This window comes from Phyllobates terribilis, unplaced genomic scaffold (genome assembly GCF_046119375.1).
Source record: "Phyllobates terribilis strain yellow unplaced genomic scaffold, ASM4611937v1 Scaffold_2__4_contigs__length_985480577, whole genome shotgun sequence".
In the NCBI taxonomy this organism is placed as follows: Eukaryota; Metazoa; Chordata; class Amphibia; order Anura; family Dendrobatidae; genus Phyllobates; species Phyllobates terribilis.
Genome location: NW_027362762.1, coordinates 940,087,777 through 940,113,091, shown reverse-complemented (window position 1 = coordinate 940,113,091; position 25,315 = coordinate 940,087,777). Strand labels below are relative to the sequence as shown.

Genomic DNA, 25,315 nt, shown 5'->3' with positions numbered 1-25,315 from the left:
CTGAGTTACATCCTGTATTATACTCCAGAGCGGCACTCACTATTCTGCTGGTGCAGTCACTGTGTACATACATTACATTACTGATCCTGAGTTACCTCCTGTATTATACTCCAGAGCGGCACTCATTTTTCTGCTGGTGCAGTCACTGTGTACATACATTACATTACTGATCCTGAGTTACATCCTGTATTATACTCCAGAGCTGCACTCACTATTCTGCTGGTGCAGTCACTGTGTACATACATTACATTACTGATCCTGAGTTACATCCTGTATTATACTCCAGAGCGGCACTCACTATTCTGCTGGTGCAGTCACTGTGTACATACATTACATTACTGATCCTGAGTTACCTCCTGTATTATACTGCAGAGCTGCACTCACTATTCTGCTGGTGCAGTCACTGTGTACATACATTACATTACTGATCCTGAGTTACATCCTGTATTATACTCCAGAGCTGCACTCACTATTCTGCTGGTGCAGTCACTGTGTACATACATTACATTACTGATCCTGAGTTACCTCCTGTATTATACTCCAGAGCTGCACTCACTATTCTGCTGGTGCAGTCACTGTGTACATACATTACATTACTGATCCTGTACTGATCCTGAGTTACATCCTGTATTATACTCCAGAGCTGCACTCACTCTTCTGCTGGTGCAGTCACTGTGTACATACATTACATTACTGATCCTGAGTTACATCCTGTATTATACTCCAGAGCTGTACTCACTATTCTGCTGGTAACTTTAGAGAACGGGTGGGTATATACAATGCGGTGTATCCAGGTACAGGGGGGCTTACGGTGACGGCGTCCATATTGGAGCTGCGGCTCTGTCTCGGTGTCGGTATAATCCAGAGTCTAACTTCACAATAACTGAAGAATAAAGCATAATGTACTAAAAAAAGGTTTTAAATAGTAATAAAACCTGCGTATTCGGTATCGCTGCGTCCGTAAAAGTCCAAACTAACAAAATATAAAATTAATTATCATTTTACACCGAAAAAAAATCTAAATGCCTCTAGTGCAGTTTTCTAAAAAGAGATATAATCGCTCTATGTCCCCCAGTATGGCAGAAATATGACCTACAGCTGGATGCAGCCCCCTCTGCTCCATGGACCGAAACATTAGAGTTAGCAGCAGTGGAAAATCTTAGTCTCCCTCTAGTGGCAGACAATGATAGTGTTCTATACGTACTGCAGTAATGCAGGCTGCTCTATCGCCATCTAGTGGTGGAAATTGTTTATGAGAGAAGCGTCGCCACTCGCCACGAATGGTAAATGTGTCTGACCCCCTAATATACAGTCAGCTCTGTACCCCTGCGCTATATCACGGATAGATACGAATCGTATCTCCTTGTTGCCGCAGTTATAGGACCCGATTCAGATAGTCCGGTCTGTGTGTTTTTATTAATCAGTTATGTCTCCCTCTAGCGGTAGTTGCTTCACGTCACACAAGAGAAAGTGCAGTGCATGGCGATCGGGCTCCCTCTAGTGTCCCCAGCTGGTTAGTACAGCACAATTCAGGATATGTAAAGTAATGCATTTTAAGCACGATCGTATCAGAGGTCATGCTCCCTCTAGCGTCAGCTATTGGTCAGTGCATACACGTGTTATTGCCGTGCGTCATGACGCATCTACACGTTGACGCTACGCACAGTGTTTGGGCTCCCTCTTGCGCTAGCTGATGAGTATTACATTTGTGCAATCAAGTCTCCCTCTCGCGGCTGTTTCTTAGTACTGCAGTATAAATCCGCGTTTGCATTCTCCAGGCTCCCTCTTGTGGTGAGAGGTGAGAATTGATCCCTCCTCCATTTCGCCTATGTCATGCTGCACAGCCACTTCCTGCTGCCATTGCTCTTTGCACACAATACACAATCATGGCCACCTTCTTTGGGGAGGTTGTATCTGTGTTATCCAGAGCTGTGGAGGAGGAAGAGGAGGAGGAAGAAGATGGAGCAGAAGAGCTGGATGAAGAAGACAAGGAGATCAGGAGGGAGTTAGCAAAAAAAAGGTAATTGTGTCTTCAGCACCTGACTGCGGCGCGTTCCAGCGTTATAATAAGACAGGATTATAAGTCTGGGGTACGTGGCTGTAATGTACGATACGATGGGCGGCGTGCAGCCTCACTGTTGGAAGCTGCATATTATTTTTAACCCCTTAAAGTGTGGGTTGTCTCATCCTATTAAATGAGCAAAAATTTTTAAAAATAAACTATTTTGCAATTTACCTCTGATTATAAAAAATCCTCTCCCTTCTCAATAACATAGGGATTTTTTTTAATTATATTATTTACAGCTTGTTGCGTTGGTTACCAACCACCTGTGCAGTTAATCAGAGGTGGTCGGTTTCCCAGGCAGGTCCCCTGTTGTGCTCTTCCAATGCTGCAGAGGCAAAGGGGTCTCCATCAGCCGCCTGGAAGAGCTCAGAATAGTCAGTTTCTCATTGGTTTCCTGCAAAAAAAAAAAAAAAAAAGGGGGATTATAAGTTTGCACGGACCCCATGATGATGATGAAAGCGACAGCTCGTACTGCGAAAAACAAGCCCTGAAAAATCAAGAGCAAAGAGAATCCCTGACGGGATCATTGTACTGGGTACCAGCCTTGAGATAGTCTGCGGTAAGCGCTGGTTCAGACCTGACGTCTGGTGTCCTTTGCTGTCTCTGTAGAGAAGTGACCGTCACGTGGAGCTCTGAAAGCTGCGCAGCCATGGAGAACTCTGGTGACCGTACGCTGCCCTGCTCCAGCCTCATCCTGGGGGTCGGGGACAACGCTGCAGGTATGACAGATACGGAATTACTAAACAAAAATAAGTCACCCTGAAATACTCTGTGCTGCTGGCGGGGCCCTACTTCTTTGTATATGTTACTCCCGCCCCTATCAGAAAGCCAACGGATTGCCGTGGATATGGGGTAGTTTCAGGAGAAGAAGCTCAAAGGAATTGTGACTATAGTTGTACGTGCCGAGGCGCCATCCTTTGTGCTTATTCTCCTGAAACTGCTCCATCCTCGGCAATCCGTCGCTTTCTGAAAAAGGTTCAAAATCTAGGACTGAAGCATCTAATCTATCTTCCAATTGGATTGCTTCAATAAAACTGTCACAATTCTACAACTCAACCCCCGAGTGCTGAATTTTTCTCTATTTAAGTTTACAGACTGGATCCCTACTCGGGCATCGCTACCCTTAAAAGAGTGATGTATAGTACTATATAATAATTATCTCACTATAATTTAGGCTGGATGTGAGGTCTGCGTGTCTCTCCCAGTAATATAGGCTGGATGTGAGGTCTGCGTGTCTCTCTCAGTAATATAGGCTGGATGTGAGGTCTGTGTGTCTCCCCCAGTAATATAGGATGGATGTGAGGTCTGTGTGTCTCTCCCAGTAATATAGGCTGGATGTGAGGTCTGCGTGTCTCTCTCAGTAATTTAGGCTGGATGTGAGGTCTGTGTGTCTCTCCCAGTAATATAGGCTAGATGTGAGGTCTGCGTGTCTCTCTCAGTAATATAGGCTGGATGTGAGGTCTGCGTGTCTCTCTCAGTAATATAGGCTGGATGTGAGGTCTGTGTGTCTCCCCCAGTAATATAAGCTGGATGTGAGGTCTGTGTGTCTCTCCCAGTAATATAGGCTGGATGTGAGCTCTGTGTCTCTCCCAGTAATATAGGCTGGATGTGATATCTGTGTGTCATCCTGTAATTTAGGCTGGATGTGAGGTCTGTGTGTCTCCCCCAGTAATATAGGGTGGATATGAGGTCTGTGTGTCTCTCCCAGTAATATAGGCTGGATGTGAGCTCTGTGTGTCTCTCCCAGTAATATAGGCTGGATGTGAGCTCTGTGTGTCTCCCCCAGTAATATAAGCTGGATGTGAGGTCTGTGTGTCTCCCCCAGTAATATAGGCTGGATGTGAGCTCTGTGTGTCTCTCCCAGTAATATAGGCTGGATGTGAGCTCTGTGTGTCTCCCCCAGTAATATAAGCTGGATGTGAGGTCTGTGTGTCTCCCCCAGTAATATAGGATGGATGTGAGGTCTGTGTGTCTCACCCTGTAATACCGGCTGGATGTGAGGTCTGTGTGTCCTCCAGGAATATAGGCTGGATGTAAGGTCTGTGTGTCTCTCCCAGTAATATAGGCTGGATGTAAGGTCTGTGTGTCTCTCCCAGTAATATAGGCTGGATGTGATATCTGTGTGTCATCCTGTAATATAGGCTGGGTGTGAGGTCTGTGTGTGTCTCCCAGTAATATAGGCTGGATGTGAGGTCTGTGTGTGTCTCCCAGTAATATAGGCTGGATGTGAGCTCTGTGTGTCTCTCCCAGTAATATAGGCTGGATGTAAGGTCTGTGTGTTTCTCCCAGTAATATAGGCTGGATGTGATATCTGTGTGTCATCCTGTAATATAGGCTGGGTGTGAGGTCTGTGTGTCTCTCCCAGTAATATAGGCTGGATGTGAGCTCTGCTTGTCTCTCCCAGTAATATAGGCTGGATGTGAGCTCTGTGTGTCTCTCCCAGTAATATAGGCTGGATGTGAGGTCTGCGTGTCTCTCTCAGTAATTTAGGCTGGATGTGAGGTCTGTGTGTCTCCCCCTGTAATATAGGATGGATGTGAGGTCTGTGTGTCTCTCCCAGTAATATAGGCTGGATGTGAGGTCTGCGTGTCTCTCTCAGTAATTTAGGCTGGATGTGAGGTCTGCGTGTCTCTCCCAGTAATATAGGCTAGATGTGAGGTCTGCGTGTCTCTCTCAGTAATATAGGCTAGATGTGAGGTCTGCGTGTCTCAGTAATATAGGCTGGATGTGAGGTCTGTGTGTCTCCCCCAGTAATATAAGCTGGATGTGAGGTCTGTGTGTCTCTCCCAGTAATATAGGCTGGATGTGAGCTCTGTGTCTCTCCCAGTAATATAGGCTGGATGTGATATCTGTGTGTCATCCTGTAATTTAGGCTGGATGTGAGCTCTGCGTGTCTCTCCCAGTAATATAGGCTGGATGTGAGGTCTGCGTGTCTCTCCCGGTAATATAGGCTGGATGTGAGCTCTGTGTGACTCTCTCAGTAATATAGGCTGGATGTGAGGTATATGTGTCTCTCCCAGTAATATAGGCTGGGTGTGAGGTCTGTGTGTCTTTCCCAGTAATATAGGCTGGATGTGAGGTCTGCGTGTCTCTCCCAGTAATATAGGCTGGATGTGAGGTCTGCGTGTCTCTCCCAGTAATATAGGCTGGATATGAGCTCTGTGTGTCTCTCCCAGTAATATAGGCTGGGTGTGAGCTCTGCGTGTCTCTCCCAGTAATATAGGCTGGGTGTGAGCTCTGCGTGTCTCTCCCAGTAATATAGGCTGGGTGTGAGCTCTGCGTGTCTCTCCCAGTAATATAGGCTGGGTGTGAGCTCTGTGTGTCTCTCCCAGTAATATAGGCTGGGTGTGAGCTCTGTGTGTCTCTCCCAGTAATATAGGCTGGGTGTGAGCTCTTTGTGTGTCTCTCCCAGTAATATAGGCTGGGTGTGAGCTCTGTGTGTCTCTCCCAGTAATATAGGCTGGGTGTGAGCTCTGTGTGTCTCTCCCAGTAATATAAGCTGGGTGTGAGCTCTGTGTGTCTCTCCCAGTAATATAGGCTGGGTGTGAGCTCTGTGTGTCTCTCCCAGTAATATAGGCTGGGTGTGAGATCTGTGTGTCATCCTGTAATATAGGCTGGATGTGATATCTGTGTGTCTCTCCCAGTAATATAGGCTGGATGTGAGGTCTGCGTGTCTCTCCCAGTAATATAGGCTGGATGTGAGGTCTGCGTGTCTCTCCCAGTAATATAGGCTGGATGTGAGGTCTGCGTGTCTCTCCCAGTAATATATTCTGGATGTGAGGTCTGTGTGTCTCACCCAGTAATATAGGCTGGATGTGAGGTCTGTGTGTCTCACCCTGTAATACCGGCTGGATGTGAGGTCTGTGTGTCCTCCAGGAATATAGGCTGGATGTAAGGTCTGTGTGTCTCTCCCAGTAATATAGGCTGGATGTGATATCTGTGTGTCATCCTGTAATATAGGCTGGGTGTGAGGTCTGTGTGTGTCTCCCAGTAATATAGGCTGGATGTGAGGTCTGTGTGTGTCTCCCAGTAATATAGGCTGGATGTGAGCTCTGTGTGTCTCTCCCAGTAATATAGGCTGGATGTAAGGTCTGTGTGTTTCTCCCAGTAATATAGGCTGGATGTGATATCTGTGTGTCATCCTGTAATATAGGCTGGGTGTGAGGTCTATGTGTCTCTCCCAGTAATATAGGCTGGATGTGAGCTCTGCTTGTCTCTCCCAGTAATATAGGCTGGATGTGAGCTCTGTGTGTCTCTCCCAGTAATAAAGGCTGGATGTGAGCTCTGGGTGTCTCTCCCAGTAATATAGGCTGGATGTGAGGTCTATGTGTCTCTCCCAGTAATATAGGCTGGATGTGAGCTCTGCGTGTCTCTCCCAGTAATATAGTCTGGATGTGAGGTCTGCGTGTCTCTCCTAGTAATATAGGCTGGATGTGAGGTCTATGTGTCTCTCCCAGTAATATAGGCTGGATGTGAGCTCTGCGTGTCTCTCCCAGTAATATAGGCTGGATGTGAACTCTGCGTGTCTCTCCCAGTAATATAGGCTGGATGTGAGCTCTGCGTGTCTCTCCCAGTAATATAGGCTGGATGTGAGCTCTGCGTGTCTCCCCCAGTAATATAGGCTGGGTGTGAGGCCTGCGTGTCTCTCCCAGTAATATAGGCTGGGTGTGAGGCCTGCGTGTCTCTCCCAGTAATATAGGCTGGGTGTGAGGCCTGCGTGTCTCAGTAATATAGGCTGGATGTGAGCTTTGTGTGTCTCCCCCAGTAATATAGGCTGGGTGTGAGGCCTGCGTGTCTCTCCCAGTAATATAGGCTGGATGTGAGCTCTGCGTGTCTCTCCTAGTAATATAGGCTGGATGTGAGCTCTGCGTGTCTCTCCCAGTAATATAGGCTGGATGTGAGCTCTGCGTGTCTCTCCCAGTAATATAGGCTGGATGTGAGCTCTGCGTGTCTCTCCCAGTAATATAGGATGGATGTGAGGTCTGCGTGTCTCCCCCAGTAATATAGGCTGGGTGTGAGGCCTGCGTGTCTCTCCTAGTAATATAGGCTGGGTGTGAGGCCTGCGTGTCTCTCCCAGTAATATAGGCTGGGTGTGAGGCCTGCGTGTCTCTCCCAGTAATATAGGCTGGGTGTGAGGCCTGCGTGTCTCAGTAATATAGGCTGGATGTGAGCTCTGTGTGTCTCCCCCAGTAATATAGGATGGATGTGAGCTTTGTGTGTCTCTCTTAGTAATATAGGCTGGATGTGAGCTCTGTGTGTCTCTCCCAGTAATATAGGATGGATGTGAGGTCTGCTTGTCTCCCCCAGTAATATAGGATGGATGTGAGGTCTGTGTGTCTCCCTCAGTAATATAGGCTGGATGTGAGGTCTGCGTGTCTCTCCCAGCAATATAGGCTGGATGTGAGGTCTATATGTCTCCCCCAGTAATATAGGATGGATGTGAGATCTGTGTGTCTCCCTCAGTAATATAGGCTGGATGTGAGGTCTGCGTGTCTCTCTCAGCAATATAGGCTGGATGTGAGGTCTGTGTGTCTCTCTTAGTAATATACACACGTGGTCAAAATTGTTGTTACCCCTCGTTTAATGAAAGAAAAACCCACAATGGTCACAGAAATAACTTGAATCTGACAAAAGTAATAATAAATTAAAAATTTATGAAAATGAACAAATGAAAGTCAGACATTGCTTTTCTGCTTCCACAGAATTTAAAAAAAAATACTAATCATATCTCCCTGTTGCCGCAGTTATAGGACCTGATTCAGATAGTCCGATCTGTGTGTTTTTATTAATCAGTTATGTCTCCCTCTAGCGGTAGTTGCTTCACGTCACACAAGAGAAAGTGCAGTGCATGGCGATCGGGCTCCCTCTAGTGTCCCCAGCTGGTTAGTACAGCACAATTCAGGATATGTAAAGTAATGCATTTTAAGCACGATCGTATCAGAGGTCATGCTCCCTCTAGCGTCAGCTATTGGTCAGTGCATACACGTGTTATTGCCGTGCGTCATGACGCATCTACACGTTGACGCTACGCACAGTGTTTGGGCTCCCTCTTGCGCTAGCTGATGAGTATTACATTTGTGCTGCAAGGCTCCCTCTCGTGGCTGTTTCCTAATACTGCAGTATAAATCTGCGTTTGCATTCTCCAGGCTCCCTCTTGTGGTGAGAGGTGAGAATTGATCCCTCCTCCATTTCGCCTATGTCATGCTGCACAGCCACTTCCTGCTGCCATTGCTCTGCACACAATACACAATCATGGCCACCTTCTTTGGGGAGGTTGTATCTGTGTTCTCCAGAGCTGTGGAGGAGGAGGAGGAGGAGGAAGAAGAAGATGGAGTAGAAGAGCTGGATGAAGAAGACAAGGAGAGCTCTGCGTGTCTCTCCCAGTAATATAGGATGGATGTGAGGTCTGCGTGTCTCCCCCAGTAATATAGGCTGGATGTGAGGTCTGTGTGTCTCCCCCAGTAATATAGGCTGGATGTGAGGTCTGCGTGTCTCCCCCAGTAATATAGGCTGGATGTGAGGTCTGTGTGTCTCCCCCAGTAATATAGGCTGGATGTGAGGTCTGTGTGTCTCCCCCAGTAATATAGGCTGGATGTGAGGTCTGTGTGTCTCCCCCAGTAATATAGGCTGGATGTGAGGTCTGCGTGTCTCCCCCAGTAATATAGGCTGGATGTGAGGTCTGTGTGTCTCCCCCAGTAATATAGGCTGGATGTGAGGTCTGCGTGTCTCCCCCAGTAATATAGGCTGGATGTGAGGTCTGCGTGTCTCCCCCAGTAATATAGGCTGGATGTGAGGTCTGCGTGTCTCCCCCAGTAATATAGGCCGGCTGTGAGCTTTGTGTCTCTCTCTTAGTAATATACACACGTGGTCAAAATTGTTGGTACCCCTCCTTTAATGAAAGAAAAACCCACAATGGTCACAGAAATAAATTGAATCTGACAAAAGTAATAATAAACTAAAAATCTTTGAAAATGAACAAATGAAAGTCAGACATTGCTTTTCTGCTTCCACAGAATTTAAAAAAAAATTAAACTCCTGAAATCGGCCCGGACAGAAATGATGGTTCTTCTTAACTTAATATTTTGTTGAACAACCTTTTGAGGCAATCACTGCAATCAAACGATTCCTGTAACTGTCAATGAGACTTCTGCACCTCTCGACAGGTATTTTGGAGACTCCTCATGGGTAACTGCTCCAGTTGTCTCGTGTGTGAAGGTTGCCTTTTCCAGAATGTTTCAGCTCTTTCCAAAGATGCTCAATAGGATTTAGGTCAGGGCTCATAGAAGCCACTTCAGAATAGTCTAATGTTTTCCTCTTAGCCATTCTTGGGTGTTTTTAGCTGTGTGTTTTTGGTCATTATCCTGTTGCAAGATCCATGACCTGCGACTGAGACCAAGCTTTCTGACACTGGGCAGCACATTTCTCTCTGGAATCCCTTGATAGTCTTGAGACTTCATTGTACCCTGCACAGATTCAAGACACCCTGTGCCAGGTGCAGCAAAGCAGCCCCAGAACATAACAGAGCCTCCTCCATGTTTCACAGTGGGGACAGTGTTCTTTTCTTGATATGCTTCATTTTTCCATCTGTGAACATAGAGCTGATGTGCCTTGCCAAAAACTTCCATTTTTGTCTCATCTGTCCATAGGACATTCTCCCAGAAGCTTTGTGGATTGTCAACATGTAGTTTGGCAATTTACAGTCTGGCTTTTTTATTTTTTTCAACAATGGTGTCTCCTTGGTCGTCTCCCATGAAGTCCACTTTGGATCAAACAACGATGGATGGTGTGATCTGGCACTGATGTTCCTTGAGCTTGAAGTTCACCTTTACTCTCTTTAGAAGTGTTCCTGGGCTCTTTTGTTACCATTCGGATTATCCGTCTCTTTGATTTGTCATCAATTTTCCTCCTGCGGCCACGTCCAGGGAGATTGGCTACAGTTCCATGTATCTTAAATTTCTGAATAATATGTGCAACTGTAGTCACAGGAACATCAAGCTGCTTGGAGATGGTCCTATAACCTTTACCTTTACCATGCTTGTCTATAATTTTCTTTCTAATCTCCTGAGACAACTCTTTCCTTTGCTTCCTCTGGTCCATGTTGAGTGTGGTACACACCATGTCACCAAACAGCACAGTGAGTATCTGTAGCCCTATATACAGGCCCACTGACTGATTACAAGATTGTAATCAGCTGTGGCAAGAAGGTTTGCTGTGTCTGTCAGCGTAGTGTCCAGAGGCTGGAGGCGCTACCAGGAGACAGGCCTGTACACCAGGAGATGTGGAAGGGGCCATAGAAGGGCAACAACCCAGCAGCAGGACCACTACCTCCGCCTTTGTGCAAGGAGGAACAGGAGGAGCACTGCCAGAGCCCTGCAAAATGACCTCCAGCAGGCCACAAATGTGCATGTGTCTGCACAAACGGTTAGAAACCGACTCCATGAGGGTGGTATGAGGGCCCAACGTCCACAGATGGGGGTTGTGCTCACAGCCCAACACCGTGCAGGACGCTTGGCATTTGCCACAGAACACCAGGATTGGCAAAGTCGCCACTGGCGCCCTGTGCTCTTCACAGGTGAAAGCAGGTTCACACTGAGCACATGTGACAGACGTGACAGAGTCTGGAGACGCCGTGGAGAGCGATCTGTTGCCTGCAACATCCTTCAGCATGACCGGTTTGGCAGTGGGTCAGTAATGGTGTGGGGTGGCATTTCTTTGGAGGGCCGCACAGCCCTCCATGTGCTCGCCAGAGGTAGCCTGACTGCCATTAGGTACCGAGATGAGATCCTCAGACCCCTCATGAGACCATATGCTGGTGCGGTTGGCCCTGGGTTCCTCCTAATGCAGGACAATGCCAGACCTCATGTGGCTGGAGTGTGTCAGCAGTTCCTGCAAGATGAAGGCATTGAAGCTATGGACTGGCCGCCCGTTCCCCAGACCTGAATCCGATTTGAGCACATCTGGGACATCATGTCTCGCTCCATCCACCAACGTCACGTTGCACCACAGACTGTCCAGGAGTTGGCGGATGCTTTAGTCCAGGTCTGGGAGGAGATCCCACAGGAGACCATCCACAACCTCATAAGGAGCATGCCCAGGCGTTGTAGGGAGGTCATACAGGCACGTGGAGGCCACACACAATACTGAGCCTCATCAGGAGCATGCCCAGGCATTGTAGGGAGGTCATACAGGCACGTGGAGGCCACACACAATACTGAGCCTCATCAGGAGCATGCCCAGGTGTTGTAGGGAGGTCATACAGGCACGTGGAGGCCACACACAATACTGAGCCTCATTTTGACTTGTTTTAAGGACATTACATCAAAGTTGGATCAGCCTGTAGTGTGTTTTTCCACTTTAATTTTGGGGGTGACTCCAAATCCAGGCCTCCATTGGTTAATAAATGTGATTTCCATTGATGATTTTTGTGTGATTTTGTTGTCAGCACATTCAGCTTTGTACAGAACAAACTATTCAATGAGAAGATTTCATTCATTCAGATCTAGGATGTGATATTTGAGTGTTCCCTTTATTTTTTTGAGCAGTGTATATAAAAATAAATATGTGAGATATATAATCAGTGCTTTGTGTGTGCAGCTTACTGTACATGTAATTTAGTGATTAAATATTTACATTTCTGAAAAAAAATGGCGTGGGATCCCTTTAAATTTTATTAACTAGCAGAAGGAATATCAGCTCACAGCTGTATACTTAGCCATTACTGGTTACTAAAATGGGGGGAACTCCCTCCTATAATTAATAACCAGCAAAGGCTAGGCAGATAGCTGGGGGCTGATATTAATAGTCAGGGAAGGGGCCATGGATATTGGGCCCCTCCCATACTACAAACATCAGCTCTCAGCCTCCCGAGAAAAGGTACATCCATAAAAAGCGCCAATTCTGGCACTTAGCCTCCTCTCTTCCGACTTGCTCTGCGGTGGCAAGTGGTGCGGTGGCAAGTGGGGCAATAGGGTTGGGGGTTGATGTCAGCTTTATATTGGCAGCTGACATGAAGCCCAGGGGATAGTAATGGAGAGTTGTCTATAAGACACCCCCATTACTAACCCCATAGTCAAATTGTAAAATAAAATACAAACACCCAGAATAAATTCCTTTATTTGAAATAATGACACAGACTGCTTTATTTAATCTCAATTTACCAAAAACAATCATACTTGCCATAGTGCCCAATCCATTGAAGCCCATGTCCCCTGTAAAAGAAGTAAAATAATAAAGAACCATATTCCTGACCTCTCTGACTTGATGATAATAATCAATTTGTCCCGCGATGCGTCTAGCTCTGCTACATCTAGATGGCAGGCTGAATTGTTGCATCATGCGCCTATACAGCTTGCCATCCAGCAGAGACACTGAACTGTGTGTGCTAGCACGCAGGTCAGTGCCCCGCTGTAATGGGGAAAAAAGTGAGCGTAGTTCATATCCAATAAACTCCTTTTACCTCACGGACGTCAGTGAGAGCGCCGTGGGAGAGCTATCACGGCGCTCGTGCTGACATCATTGAGGTGATAGGAGTTCATTGGCAATGAACTCCTATCACCTTTCTGACGGCACTGCGAGCCCGAGAACTTTCTCACGCTCACAGTGATTTCAGTGAGGTAAAAGGAGTTCATTGGATATGAAGCTTTGTATCTATCTAGGGTGCTGCTATCTTCAAATGTTATCATGTTTCATCTCATCATCGGTCCTGGCCTGAATTTTCCTTCTACCAGTCATTGATAGACACTGAGCAGTTTGTGTTCAGTCTGTGGTGGATCCTTTCCTTACTTTCTACACTCATACACAGCCTGTGGTTTTTTTTACTCCTCCTCCTGCAAACTGCATTGTTTGCTTTCCTCTTTATCTACAACATGTGTGATCTGCGCTCCCTGAACACATAGATGCTTTCTTCCCTCTTCATAAATGTAAAAGTTTCTTAATTTTATATTTCGGAAGCAAATGAACAGAAACAATGCCATAGCCTTTTAAGGACAGTGCTCGAGTGCCATGCATTAGCAATTAATACACTGAAGGAAAGTAATAATCATTTATTTCTGTCTCCAGGGTTTCTGTCGGCCTATATCCTGAGCTCTGGGAGCTGGGAGGTTGCCGGCTCTATTAAATTATGGAATGAGAGATGTCGAGACCACACAAGCAAAAGTGACACAACAACTTCTGCATCATCCTGTATCTTCTACCGATCCCTCACGGATCCCTCAGTAAGTGGCGGCAGGAGGAGATATATTCTCTAAGCTGATGCGAGAATTAAAGATGCCCTTGAGGCTCAGTATATGGGTAGTACTTTCCTGACATTCAGGATTTCTTACTTGTGATTTAGTACCTTGTACTTTTATAACTGGTCGGTTCTTAATGTAATGGACATCAGCTTTCTAGTGAATCTGAAGAAGCAGAGCTGCAGTGTAAAGTATGAGGGAGTTTCAGAGCAGCAGAGTGGGCATTTAATGATACAAGAGGTAGATTTCACACTAGCTAAGACCAGCAATAGACAGCCGCCATTACTGAATTTGTTTCCCTGGTTTCAGGTGCTGCTCTGCCTGTGTAAGTCCTATGTGGCCGAAGATCAGCAGTTCCAGTGGGGTGAGAAGGTGAGAGACAGACTGACGGCCGATGTCCGGCTATTCTATTCCATTCTGCTCCCATCTCCTAGTTGAGAGGATTATCCGTCGCCCGCTACACAAACACTTTTTGATTGCAGCAGTCGGATTCTGTAGAAATCCTTCGATGACATCAGCGGTCTTCTGTGATTTAATATGATGTCATCAGATCTGTTTGTAATTACATTAATCTCCGGCAGGTGAGGGGCTTACATCCATCCATCATTATCTCCTCCACCAACATAAGGGAATATGTGAAGGAATCTTGTAAAGTTTGAACATATTGGGGGATATTACGTGAGCTGGAAATATTAGCATCACTTAGATACTGGAGGTGTGACCCTCTACAATAATAAAAGATAAAATAATCCCCTAAATGCTGTGGCCTAACTAGAGTCCTATGGGCCCAGTGCAAAATTTGAACCTAGTCCCCTATCTGCATGATGATCGAATGTACAGCCCCTATGGCTTTCTAGAACCTATAAAGACATAAGTGTTGACCCGTCATGTAATATTGACCTCCGTCCTGGTCCCCTTCCTGTCAGAATGGCCCACCGTCCGGGTCCCCTTCCCGTCAGAGTGGCCCACCGTCCGGGTCCCCTTCCCGTCAGAGTGGCCCACCGTCCGGGTCCCCTTCCTGTCAGAATGCCCCTCTATCCTGGAGCTGATGGGTCTCTGCGCTGCAATACATTTGAGCTGAATGTTCGTCATTGGACGAACATCCTGCTGAAATAGGCCCTGGCGTTGTCAGGTCCCACTCCTCCACAGGCCCAGGCACACCCTCTGTGACCACGACCGTTACGCCCCTGCCTAAATGTAACACTCAGAGATCACATAAGTTCACTGACTGATAAGAGGGTGATAACAAGAAGAAATGCTCCTGTATCTTTTGTCACTGGAGATTGGACCGAACTGAAGCCCTAATATTTTGTCCATTACTTGCATCCTTCGCAGTGAGAAGATGTAAGAGCTGGTTTCAAAGTTTTCCCAGTGTCCTTTTTTTTGTGGATCTGCCTAGAGTTTCCGGACTTTGAGAAGGCTGGTTGTCACCCATCAGAACTAAAGGCTTAGCAGACTTCTCCTATCTTATTTTGTCTCTTCCAGGTTTTCAGTTGTCTCCAGAAGTCATCTCTGAAGGTGACTGTCCTCTCCACTTGTCCCTTCACGGACTATAAAACCACAGAATCCATACATAATCTGACGGTCCCATTTCTCAAAGTGGTTACCACAAAGCAGTTCACAGACCGCACACCCTGCAGTTACCTGGAGCAGCCGAATATCGTGGACGGGCTGCCCTCGGCAGGTAATATTGATCGTCAGTCCTGTTAGTTCTGGCAGCGGCTGTCGGATGATGACACAATAAATTGCGACCTTTTTTCCAGAAGAGAGCACAATGTAGCATTATGGGGTGGACGACTTATGGATAGGGGCTACTATGTAGGTATTTAGTGCATTATTCCTGTGCCCTATTGTGTATAACTCCTTCAGATTTTGTGGTATACTATGCTTGATGAAGAGACCGGAGTAGTCTGGAAAGCTTGCAATTTGTTACCATCTTTTCTGTTAGCCATTAAAAGGTACCAACCACTGAGGACACTCAAGTTATAATATTTTTCTATCTACTGTCTAACACGGTGCAAAGATATCTTTTTCCTGTATCACTATGTAGGTAGTCACTTGTGCAGTGTATGGCAATAGTGATGTGGTGGCACTGGCCATATAAAGTATGAAAATCACCTATTGTCAAAGTACTTGAGCCAGGTACTGACTGGAATATGTTCACATTACCAAGTTCATTCCTCTTTTTTTCCCAAAAAAACTGCTATCTTTGATATACTGACTTATAAAAGTTGCAGATTCTAGGCTCAGTAGGTGTTCCCAGTGAAGCTGCAGATTCTGAGCTCAGTGGATGTTCTCTGTGCAGCTGAAGGTTTTGTGTTTTAATAATTGTTCCTTGTAAAACTGCAGGGTCTGAGTTCAATGAGTTTTCCCTGTAAATTTGTAGTTTCTGAATTCAGTGGATGTTTCCTGTGAAGCTGGAGATTGTGCTTTCAGCAGGTGTTCCCTGTTTAAGTTGCAGGTTCTGAGGTCTGTGGGTGATTCCTGTGAAGCTGCAGGGTCAGAGCTAAGTTAATGTACTCTGAACAATTACAGGTTCCAAGCTTAGTGGTTGTTCACTATGGAGCTGCAGTTTTTGAACTCTTGCTTCCCTGTGAAGCCTCAGGTTTTGATCTCCGTTAGTATACCCTTTGAAACGACAGGTTCCATGCTCAGTGGGCATTCCCTGTGAAGCTGCAGGTTGTACACTCAATGTGTTTCCTGTAAAGCTGCAAGTTCTGTGATCAGTGGGTGTTCCCTGTCTGAAGTTGTAGGTTGTACACTCAGAATGTGTTTTCTTGTGAAGCTTCTGGTTCTGAGATCAGTGGGTAGTCTCTATAAAGCTGTAGGTTGTACACTCAATGGGTGTTTCTTATGAAGCTTGAGGTTCTGAGTTCATTAGGTGTTCACTGTGAAGCGTCACCCTGATTCTTATTTTAAAATCCCAGAAGCCACAAAAGCCAAAATCTCAAGCCTGTGTAATGTTTCGTCCCTCTCCCTTTTGCACCATGACATGGAGGTGCAAGAAGGAATTTCTGAGAAGTCTCCTCAGGGATTCATAACTTACCAGTTGGGAATCTTTCTTCCTGACCTTCACTGACTAAAGATGTCTCTACAGTAGTCAGAGTGGATTAGCAAGAAGGGAAGCTATGACAGCAGCAGATTTATTTGAAGTTTGTCACCTTGGAAACATATATGTCTGCATGGGAACTGTATACTTTTAATGGAGCTTTTTATTCAAGAAGAGTTGAAAAGTTTCTTACATTTTTGGAAAACGTAAGTGTCTGCAGGATGCCTTGTGATTTTCTTTTTCTCCTTTGTCCTTATTACATTCGGTTAATAGAGTATTGAATTGTTTTCCCATTCCTGTTTTTGCAGTGATGGCGCACTGTCAGGTGTTTAGGATCCCCGCCGCGTTCTACCAGTGCTACACCGATGTCGCCAATCTGGACTCAGTCACGATTGAAGCGTTTCGCCCCTTACTGTCCTGTCAGAACATGAGTCTTCTGGCCGCGGTAAGATTTGTGGGTTTTAAGAAGTAATGCAACACATCACGTGCAAATTCCTAATGGAAGCAATGTAAAGAGCCGTACAACAGGCAGATAGTCGTGCCGCCATACATGAAATAAGGTGGTAGCTGGTCCTGGACTGGAGATATGTCACCGAGGTGGTTAGCCTAGTGATGTGAAGGCTTCAGCGCAGATAGTGCTGAGAAGATTTTAATGGGTCCAGATTTTGCCTTCGAGTTTTAGGAACGGCTATAAGAACAGGGTGGGACTGGCTGTTCCCATATCTCCACTTCCAGGCTTTGAACAGCCTATATAAGGAAGCTCAGCTGCCTCAGTCTTGGTCTGTGAGTGAGAGGTGAAAGACCTCTTTCTGCTGTGAGAGTCTGGACATTACTCAAAACAGGCTCCCCAGGTCAATCATATGGACTATTTTGTTTTTCCTTTTCTGGTCTTCATGCTGAAGGAAATGCTGTTTGTTTTTCTTTATGCTGGAAGAGTGTGAACTTTACTAAATCGTCCTGTGTGAACAAGACCTTATGTGCCTGTGCATGCATCTAACCCGCTGCCGGAGAGCGTGAATCCCTTCAATGTGTATATGATGAGTTAGATGGGGCTGATATGGATATGAAATATATATATTTAATACCACTTTAGATAAAGAATGGTGTGACTAACCTGCCTCATTTTATTATATTTAGAAATCTGAGAAGATTGAAGAATCTTTGAAAAAAATGGTGACGATCAATGAAGTCCGGAGCAACCTGTACATATAGGGTTATCCAGAAGCCCCCTAATCCTCGCTAATGGGACTTGTCAGGAATCATTTACCCCACCAGTAAAGGTTTATAGCTGAAACAACCATTTTTATATACAGAACAGTTATTGATTAATAAATAGTTTATTTTTATGTTTTGTATTTGTGGCTGCGAGGGGTCCCCATACTCCTCCATGCTCCAGAGTGGAGCCATCTCTCCGATATCTGTAAAGCCATACTCTCGCGGACAATCTGGCCATTTTCCTCATAGCTCCTGGTCCTTCTCGTGGTCACCCCTGAGCCTTTCCTCTGGGTCTCTGCTGCTCGGATTTTTACAGGCCGTTCCTGAGCGCAGTGCCATCAGCAGAATGTTTGGGTCATCCTGGGCAACAGTTCTTTCCACCTCTGCGCCATCTTAGAACAAAGTTTCTCCAAGGTTTCTTGGAGAGACGTCACAGCCTCTTCCATAAATTGTGATGTTCCCATCCCACCGTCTTGTTCCTCTTGTTGCCATCACATCCAGGATGAGCGCCTCATTACCACTAATGAAGTTCTTCACCATCGCCATACTACTGAGCCACAGACTGGTCTCTGATGATCTTCCCAATATTTGGCTTAGCTGCATTTCCCACTGGGTGTCGCTTTCCAATTTATACTGCAAGTTTTGACTTCTAATTTCCTCTATATCTCTAGGATCAGGGTGAAATCTCCATAGATCACCAACCGGTATCAAAAGATGGTGTCTAGGGTGTCCCATTGCTCCATGGGCAGAAGCACCATCACCCTGAGGTCATGATGCCCTGCTGGTACTTGGCAGAAGCTTATTTTTCATCACCTATTTCTCTGTTCTTTATCACTTCGGTTCCTTTTTTTTTTTTGGTTTCTGTCTTTGTTTTCTTCTTCATTAAAGGCCCTGTCACACTAAGCGACGCTACAGCGATCCCGACAACGATACGACCTGTCAGGGATCGTTGCTGCATCGCTATGTGGTCGCTGGTGAGCTGTCAAACAGTCAGATCTTCCCAACGACGCAGCAGCGATGCAGCGACCCGTAATGATCTGTGTAACAATGCACGCCTATGTGTTTCTGTGTCTGAGTCGTCAACAAGGTCGTTGGTAAGGTGTCAAACACACCGATGCATGCTACCCAGCGGGACCTCAACGATCAAAGAAATGTCCAGACCATTCCGACACGACCAGCGATCTCACAGCAGGGGCCTGGTCGCTGCTAAGTGTCAAACGTAGCAAGATCGCTACTGAGGTCGCTGTTGCTTTCGCTTAGTGTGACGGGGGCTTTAGTCTTATTTATCTTATCTTGTAGTCTGTTTTTTTCTTTTTGTCATATTTTCTCTTCTATTATTTTCCATCTCTCTTCGTTTTCTGTCTTTTTTTTTTTTTCTCCCTTTTTTTTTCTTGTCTTTTTTTTTTTCTTTCTGATGCACTTGTTGTGGGCCACTTACACTTACTTATAGAATTATGTAAAAACTGGCATACCAGAAGTTCCAATTCTGGGGTCTTGACTGCTGGTCCCTGGACTACTGACATTGTGATAGTCTTATATGTTTCTAGTGTAGCATGGTGTATTTTGTTTGAGTGGTTTCCTGTCTGCTGCTGAATCAAGCTGCTCCAGTGGGTTTCTCCAGTGCATCTGGTAATGCTCTGCACATCTCTGTCCAGGCCCATGTCCTGTCTCATGGCCTCCAGCCCACCACCTATCTGCGGAGAACAAGCTGCTTCCATTCCCTGGTCCACTTCTCTCTTCTTGGGTGGCCATGGTCCTACACAGACCATGCACTGGTCATAGGCCATCTCCTTTATTGGTACCAAACTTTCCCTTTTGCCTACGTCTCCGTTGTCCTTCCAGTCCCTACCGTTCATGGCATGGTGGTGCAGTGCATAGGCGTCATGGTGCAAACCTTATCAGGAACAGGCTGCTCATGGGCCTGGTGTCCACTGGTACCTCCCCTTGTGGATGATAGCTCATCATGGCTGCACCACAGGACACAGCAGCCCGCCATCCAAACAACCTGTAAAATAAAGGCAACACATACACAATCACATATATACACATATCCCAAAAAATGAGAAGATTAGAGGGTTAAATGCAGTGACAATCAAGAGGGCAGATTTTTTTTAAACCATGGCGGCCTTGTATGTTAGTCCCGTTTCTGTAATCAGTTCCCTTTATTAACAGTAGATGGCGGTTTTGAGCTTTACAGCTATGACCAAGTGTGGTGATAAAAGTCTCGTATAAGTTTTACCTGCGCCAAAATGCCAACGTTACAGAGTCTACAGGCAATAAATAATAACAAGGCTGGATTTTATGATAGTATCTAATCTGTATCTAGTGTGTATATAGTCCACATAAGAAGAGAAGGCAGCAATGAAGTAGCTGAAAAAGATGCAAATCCAGGGATCCGCGACAAAAATCCACATACTAGTAAGAAAAATAATAGCAGCACCACAATAATTCATGGAAAAAGGTAAAGCAAAAGGTTTATACTCCCCTATCAATACATGCAGCATTTCAGTTCTTCATCGAGCCTTTCTAAAGCTTGAGACATTTGCATGTATTGATATGGGGGAGTAAATAGTTTGTTATACCGTTTTGCATAGATTATTGGAGTGACGCCACGTTTTGCTTATTAGAAGGAAAATTTATGGAATGATGGAAATCGCCGGATGGAGATGACGCTGATTTTACAATGAAAAAATGGAAACAAAAGTTTAAGAAATATTCTTGATTTATTCAGTAAGAAGTATGAGCCCCCCCTCAAAAATCCCAGCACATACAGCCTCGGCTGCCATCAGTGAGGTTATTAGTAGTGATGAGCGAGTATGTTCTGTTCCGAGTACGCTCGGGCCGAGCTCCGAGTATTTATAGCTGCTCGGTGATGAGGTTAAATCGCTCCCGTGTGCATGATTTGCGACTGTTAGACATTCCTCACATGTAATAAAGCTGTCACAGTTGCAAATCATGCACACGGGAGCGATTCAACCATATCACCGAGCAGTTATAAATACTTGGAGCTCGGCCCGAGCATACTAGGCGAAAGGGTTAATAGAACATACTCGCTCGACACTAGTTATTAATGGTCGTCTGACAAAGGTTCTGTCGCTACATGCACTCGAGCAAATCATCAAGATCCGCTGCTGGCAGCTCATGTGTAATCACCGACCAATGATGTGCTTGATGGGAGACAAGTCCGGAGACGCTGTTGCACACAGTACCACCAGCAACATGTTGACTGTGTTTAAAAGCGACTCCTGCAATTCTTTGAAGAAATATAACTACTATAATACTGCCTCTATGTACAAGAATATAACTACTATAATGCTGCCCCTATATACAAGAATATAACTACTATAATACTGCCCACTATGTACAAGAATATAACTACTATAATACTGCTCCTATGTACAAGAATATAAATACTATAATACGGCTCCCTATGTACAAGAATATAACTACTATAATACTGCCCACTATGTACAAGAATATAACTACTATAATACTGCTCCTATGTACAAGAATATAACTACTATAATACTGCCCACTATGTACAAGAATATAACTACTATAATACTGCTCCTATGTACAAGAATATTACTACTATAATACTGCTCCTATGTACAAGAATATAACTACTATAATACTGCCCCTATGTACAAGAATATAACTACTATAATACTGCCCACTATGTACAAGAATATAACTACTATAATACTGCTCCTATGTACAAGAATATTACTACTATAATACTGCTCCTATGTACAAGAATATTACTACTATAATACTGCCCCTATGTACAAGAATATAACTACTATAATACTGCCTCCTATGTACAAGAATATAACTACTATAATACTGCCCCCTATGTACAAGAATAGAACTACTATAATACTGCCCCCTATGTACAAGAATAGAACTACTATAATACTGCCCCCTATGTACAAGAATAGAACTACTATAATACTGCCCCCTATGTACAAGAATAGAACTACTATAATACTGCCCCCTATGTACAAGAATAGAACTACTATAATACTGCCCCTATGTACAAGAATAGAACTACTATAATGCTGCTCCTATGTACAAGAATAGAACTACTATAATACTGCTCCTATGTACAAGAATAGAACTACTATAATACTGCCCCTATATGCAAGAATATAACTACTATAATACTGCTCCTATGTACAAAAATATAACTACTATAATACTGCCCCTATATACAAGAATATAACTTCTGTAATACTGCTCCTATGTACAAGAATATAACTACTATAATACTGCTCCTATGTACAAGAATATAACTACTATAATACTGCTCCTATATATAAGAATATAACTACTATAATACTGCCTCTATGTATAAGAATAGAACTACTATAATACTGCCCCTATGTACAAGAATAGAACTACTATAATACTGCTCCTATGTACAAGAATAGAACTACTATAATACTGCTCCTATGTACAAGAATAGAACTACTATAATACTGCTCCTATGTACAAGAATAGAACTACTATAATACTGCTCCTATGTACAAGAATATAACTACTATAATACTGCCCTCCTATGTACAAGAATATAACTACTATAATACTGCCCCCCCTATGTACAAGAATATAACTACTATAATACTGCCCCCCTATGTACAAGAATATAACTACTATAATACTGCTCCCCTATGAACAAGAATATAACTACTATAATACTGCTCCTATGTACAAGAATATAACTACTATAATACTGCTCCTATGTACAAGAATATAACTACTATAATACTGCCCTCCTATGTACAAGAATATAACTACTATAATACTGCCCTCCTATATACAAGAATATAACTACTGTAATACTGCCCTCCTATGTACAAGAATAGAACTACTATAATACTGCCCCCCTATGTACAAGAATAGAACTACTATAATACTGCCCCTATGTACAAGAATAGAACTACTATAATACTGCCCCTATGTACAAGAATAGAACTACTATAATACTGCCCTCCTATGTACAAGAATATAACTACTATAATACTGCCCCCCTATGTACAAGAATATAACTACTATAATACTGCCCCTATATACAAGAATATAACTACTATAATACTGCCCCTATGTACAAGAATATAACTACTATAATACTGCCCCCTGTGTACAAGAACATAACTACTATAATACTGCCCCTATATACAAGAATATAACTACTATAATACTGCCCCTATGTACAAGAATATAACTACTATAATACTGCTCCTATGTACAAGAATATAACTACTATAATACTGCCCCCTATGTACAAGAATATAACTCCTTTATTGGACATTATTATGTTAATACTAATAAATAAATCCCAACAAGCTGCCATAAAAGGAGCAGAGTGAAGTCGTGTTCCTGTGCCGGTGGCCTCTTCTCCGAGGTGATGACATATGGCTTCCAGACTCTGAATCTTTCTACATAAAACTTTAAAAGCTTCTACATTTTATGAAAAACTCAGGGCCCCATATTTCAATAATTGGGCCTCCTGCAGTACGTCCCACTCATCCAAAAATAGCAAACGGGGGTCTTGATGTGCTGCAGATGTGTTGGGTCTTCAGCACTGAGACTTGTTATATGCAGCCCGATCCAAGGATCAGGAGAGGACGAGCGGCTGCTCCGGGAGCTGGACCCGGATTTGGGTGATGAATGTTGTTTTTAGAGCCGTTATGTTTTGTCTCCTGGAGGGAGGAAAGTTTTTCCTTTCCTGCTTCTCCCAAAAATGATGGAGTGCGATGGATGTTATCATGCAGATGTAGCAGAGATGAGTTTGTCTTATTACTGCTCAGATGGCTCATCTGCTAATCATGGTAATTTACCTGCAGTCCTATATAAAACCCACAGATCACATGTGATAATATCACTATTTCTAAAATTTGCATCACTGCCCACCAGGATAAAAATCTATGAATCAGATTTTTTTTTTTTGGAGGGATTTAATTTGCGCAAAGGGGTTAAAACAAAATACTCCCCACTCCTCGGTACACCAATCTTCCGGCGGCTCTGCTTTTGCCTTTTCGGTCCAATCTGGATTTCTTCCCTAGGTCCCATGCCATCACGTGGGACTGAAAGTATGTCAGTGATGTTAACCACGAGTGATACCCCAGGCTCGGACTGGGGTGCCTGGGGCCAAGAGGTGGAATTGGCTGTAGGGGCCGACCATAAGGCTAAATGCAAGTACCTGTTATAGTGGAGCGTCGACTGTAAAATACAGGAGGTTCCTGCACATCTACTGTGCGTCACCATAACTGGGATGTACAATTATTGATTGGTGGCATCCGACCGCAGGAAACCGCACCGATCGGAAGAATGGGGAACTTTTAACCCTGACGGGGAACTTTAATCCCCATTTTAAAATGAAGCTGCAAGTGGGATGTCTGACCGCAGCTTCATTCATCCTCTTTGGGGTTTCCAGAAAAAGCCAAGTTCAGCGCTTGGCGGTCACTTAGTGAAAGAATGGATCAGCGGTCAAATCGAATATGAGCTCCATTCTAATGGGGATAATAGTTACACATTCTGCTGATCAGCTGGGTCCCAGCAGTCAGACCCCCACCAATCAATAAGTTATCACTTATCCTGTGGAGAGGCGATTACTTGTTTTTGCCGGAGAACCCCTGAAAGGGCATCTTTGCTACTGTGTAATAGTCACAGGACAGGGAGGGGTTAAACATCCACGTATTTAATCTCCAGTGGAAATAAAGAATCTTCTCCTTATTGATATCAGAGAGAACAAGTGACTCCATACACAACACAATCCACTATACTAAGACCAATAATACCACATACAAAGGCTAAAGATCACCACACCATGACTGGACTATATATTATCCCACATAGTGACCAAATAATACCACATAGAAGGGTAAAATACCGCCACTTCGTGTCCAGATCACATATTACCAACACATAGGGGTCATTAATAAAAACCACAATATTAACACCACTAATATTATCACCAGTGACATCATTCACAGGAGCTTTGTATATAGTGTGCATGTAATACTGCGATCGCTGGTGACATTATACACAGGAGCTATGTATATAGTGTACAGGTAATACAGTGATCACCAGTGACATTATACATAGGGGCTCTGTATATAGTGTCAGTGTACAGGTAATAGAGTGATCACCAGTGACATTATACACAGGAGCTCTGTATATAGTGTACAGGTAATACAGCGATCACCAGTGACATTATACACAGGAGCTCTGTATATAGTGTCAGTGTACAGGTAATACAGTGATCGCTGGTGACATTATACACAGGAGCTCTGTATATAGTGTCCGTGTACAGGTAATACAGGGATCACCAGTGACATTACACACAAGAGCTCTGTATATAGTGTCCGTGTACAGGTAATACAGTGATCAACAGTGACATTATACACAGGGGCTCTGTATATAGTATACAGGTAATACAGTGATCACCAGTGACATTATACACAGGAGCTCTGTATATAGTGTCAGTGTAGAGGTAATACAGTGATCACCAGTGACATTATACACAGGGGCTCTGTATATAGTATACAGATAATACAGTGATCACCAGTGACATTATACACAGGGGCTCTGTATATAGTATACAGATAATACAGTGATCACCAGTGCCATTATACACAGGGGCTCTGTATATAGTATACAGGTAATACAGTGATCACCAGTGACATTATACACAGGGGCTCTGTATATAGTATACAGGTAATACAGTGATTACCAGTGACATACACAGGAGCT

At 44.4% G+C, this 25,315-nt stretch overlaps 1 protein-coding gene across 1 annotated transcript; it reads left to right on the top strand.

Annotated features, from left to right (window-relative positions):
• The first annotated feature begins 1,789 nt into the window (after positions 1-1,789).
• PSMG1 (proteasome assembly chaperone 1) lies at positions 1,790-17,688 on the top strand. Its single transcript, XM_073668424.1, has 7 exons — positions 1,790-2,020; positions 2,675-2,784; positions 13,124-13,278; positions 13,603-13,665; positions 14,779-14,977; positions 16,651-16,787; positions 17,480-17,688. Exons 1-7 carry the CDS (start codon positions 1,887-1,889, stop codon positions 17,552-17,554), a joined length of 873 nt encoding a protein of 290 aa, XP_073524525.1. The 5' UTR covers positions 1,790-1,886; the 3' UTR covers positions 17,555-17,688.
• The last annotated feature ends 7,627 nt before the right edge of the window (positions 17,689-25,315 follow it).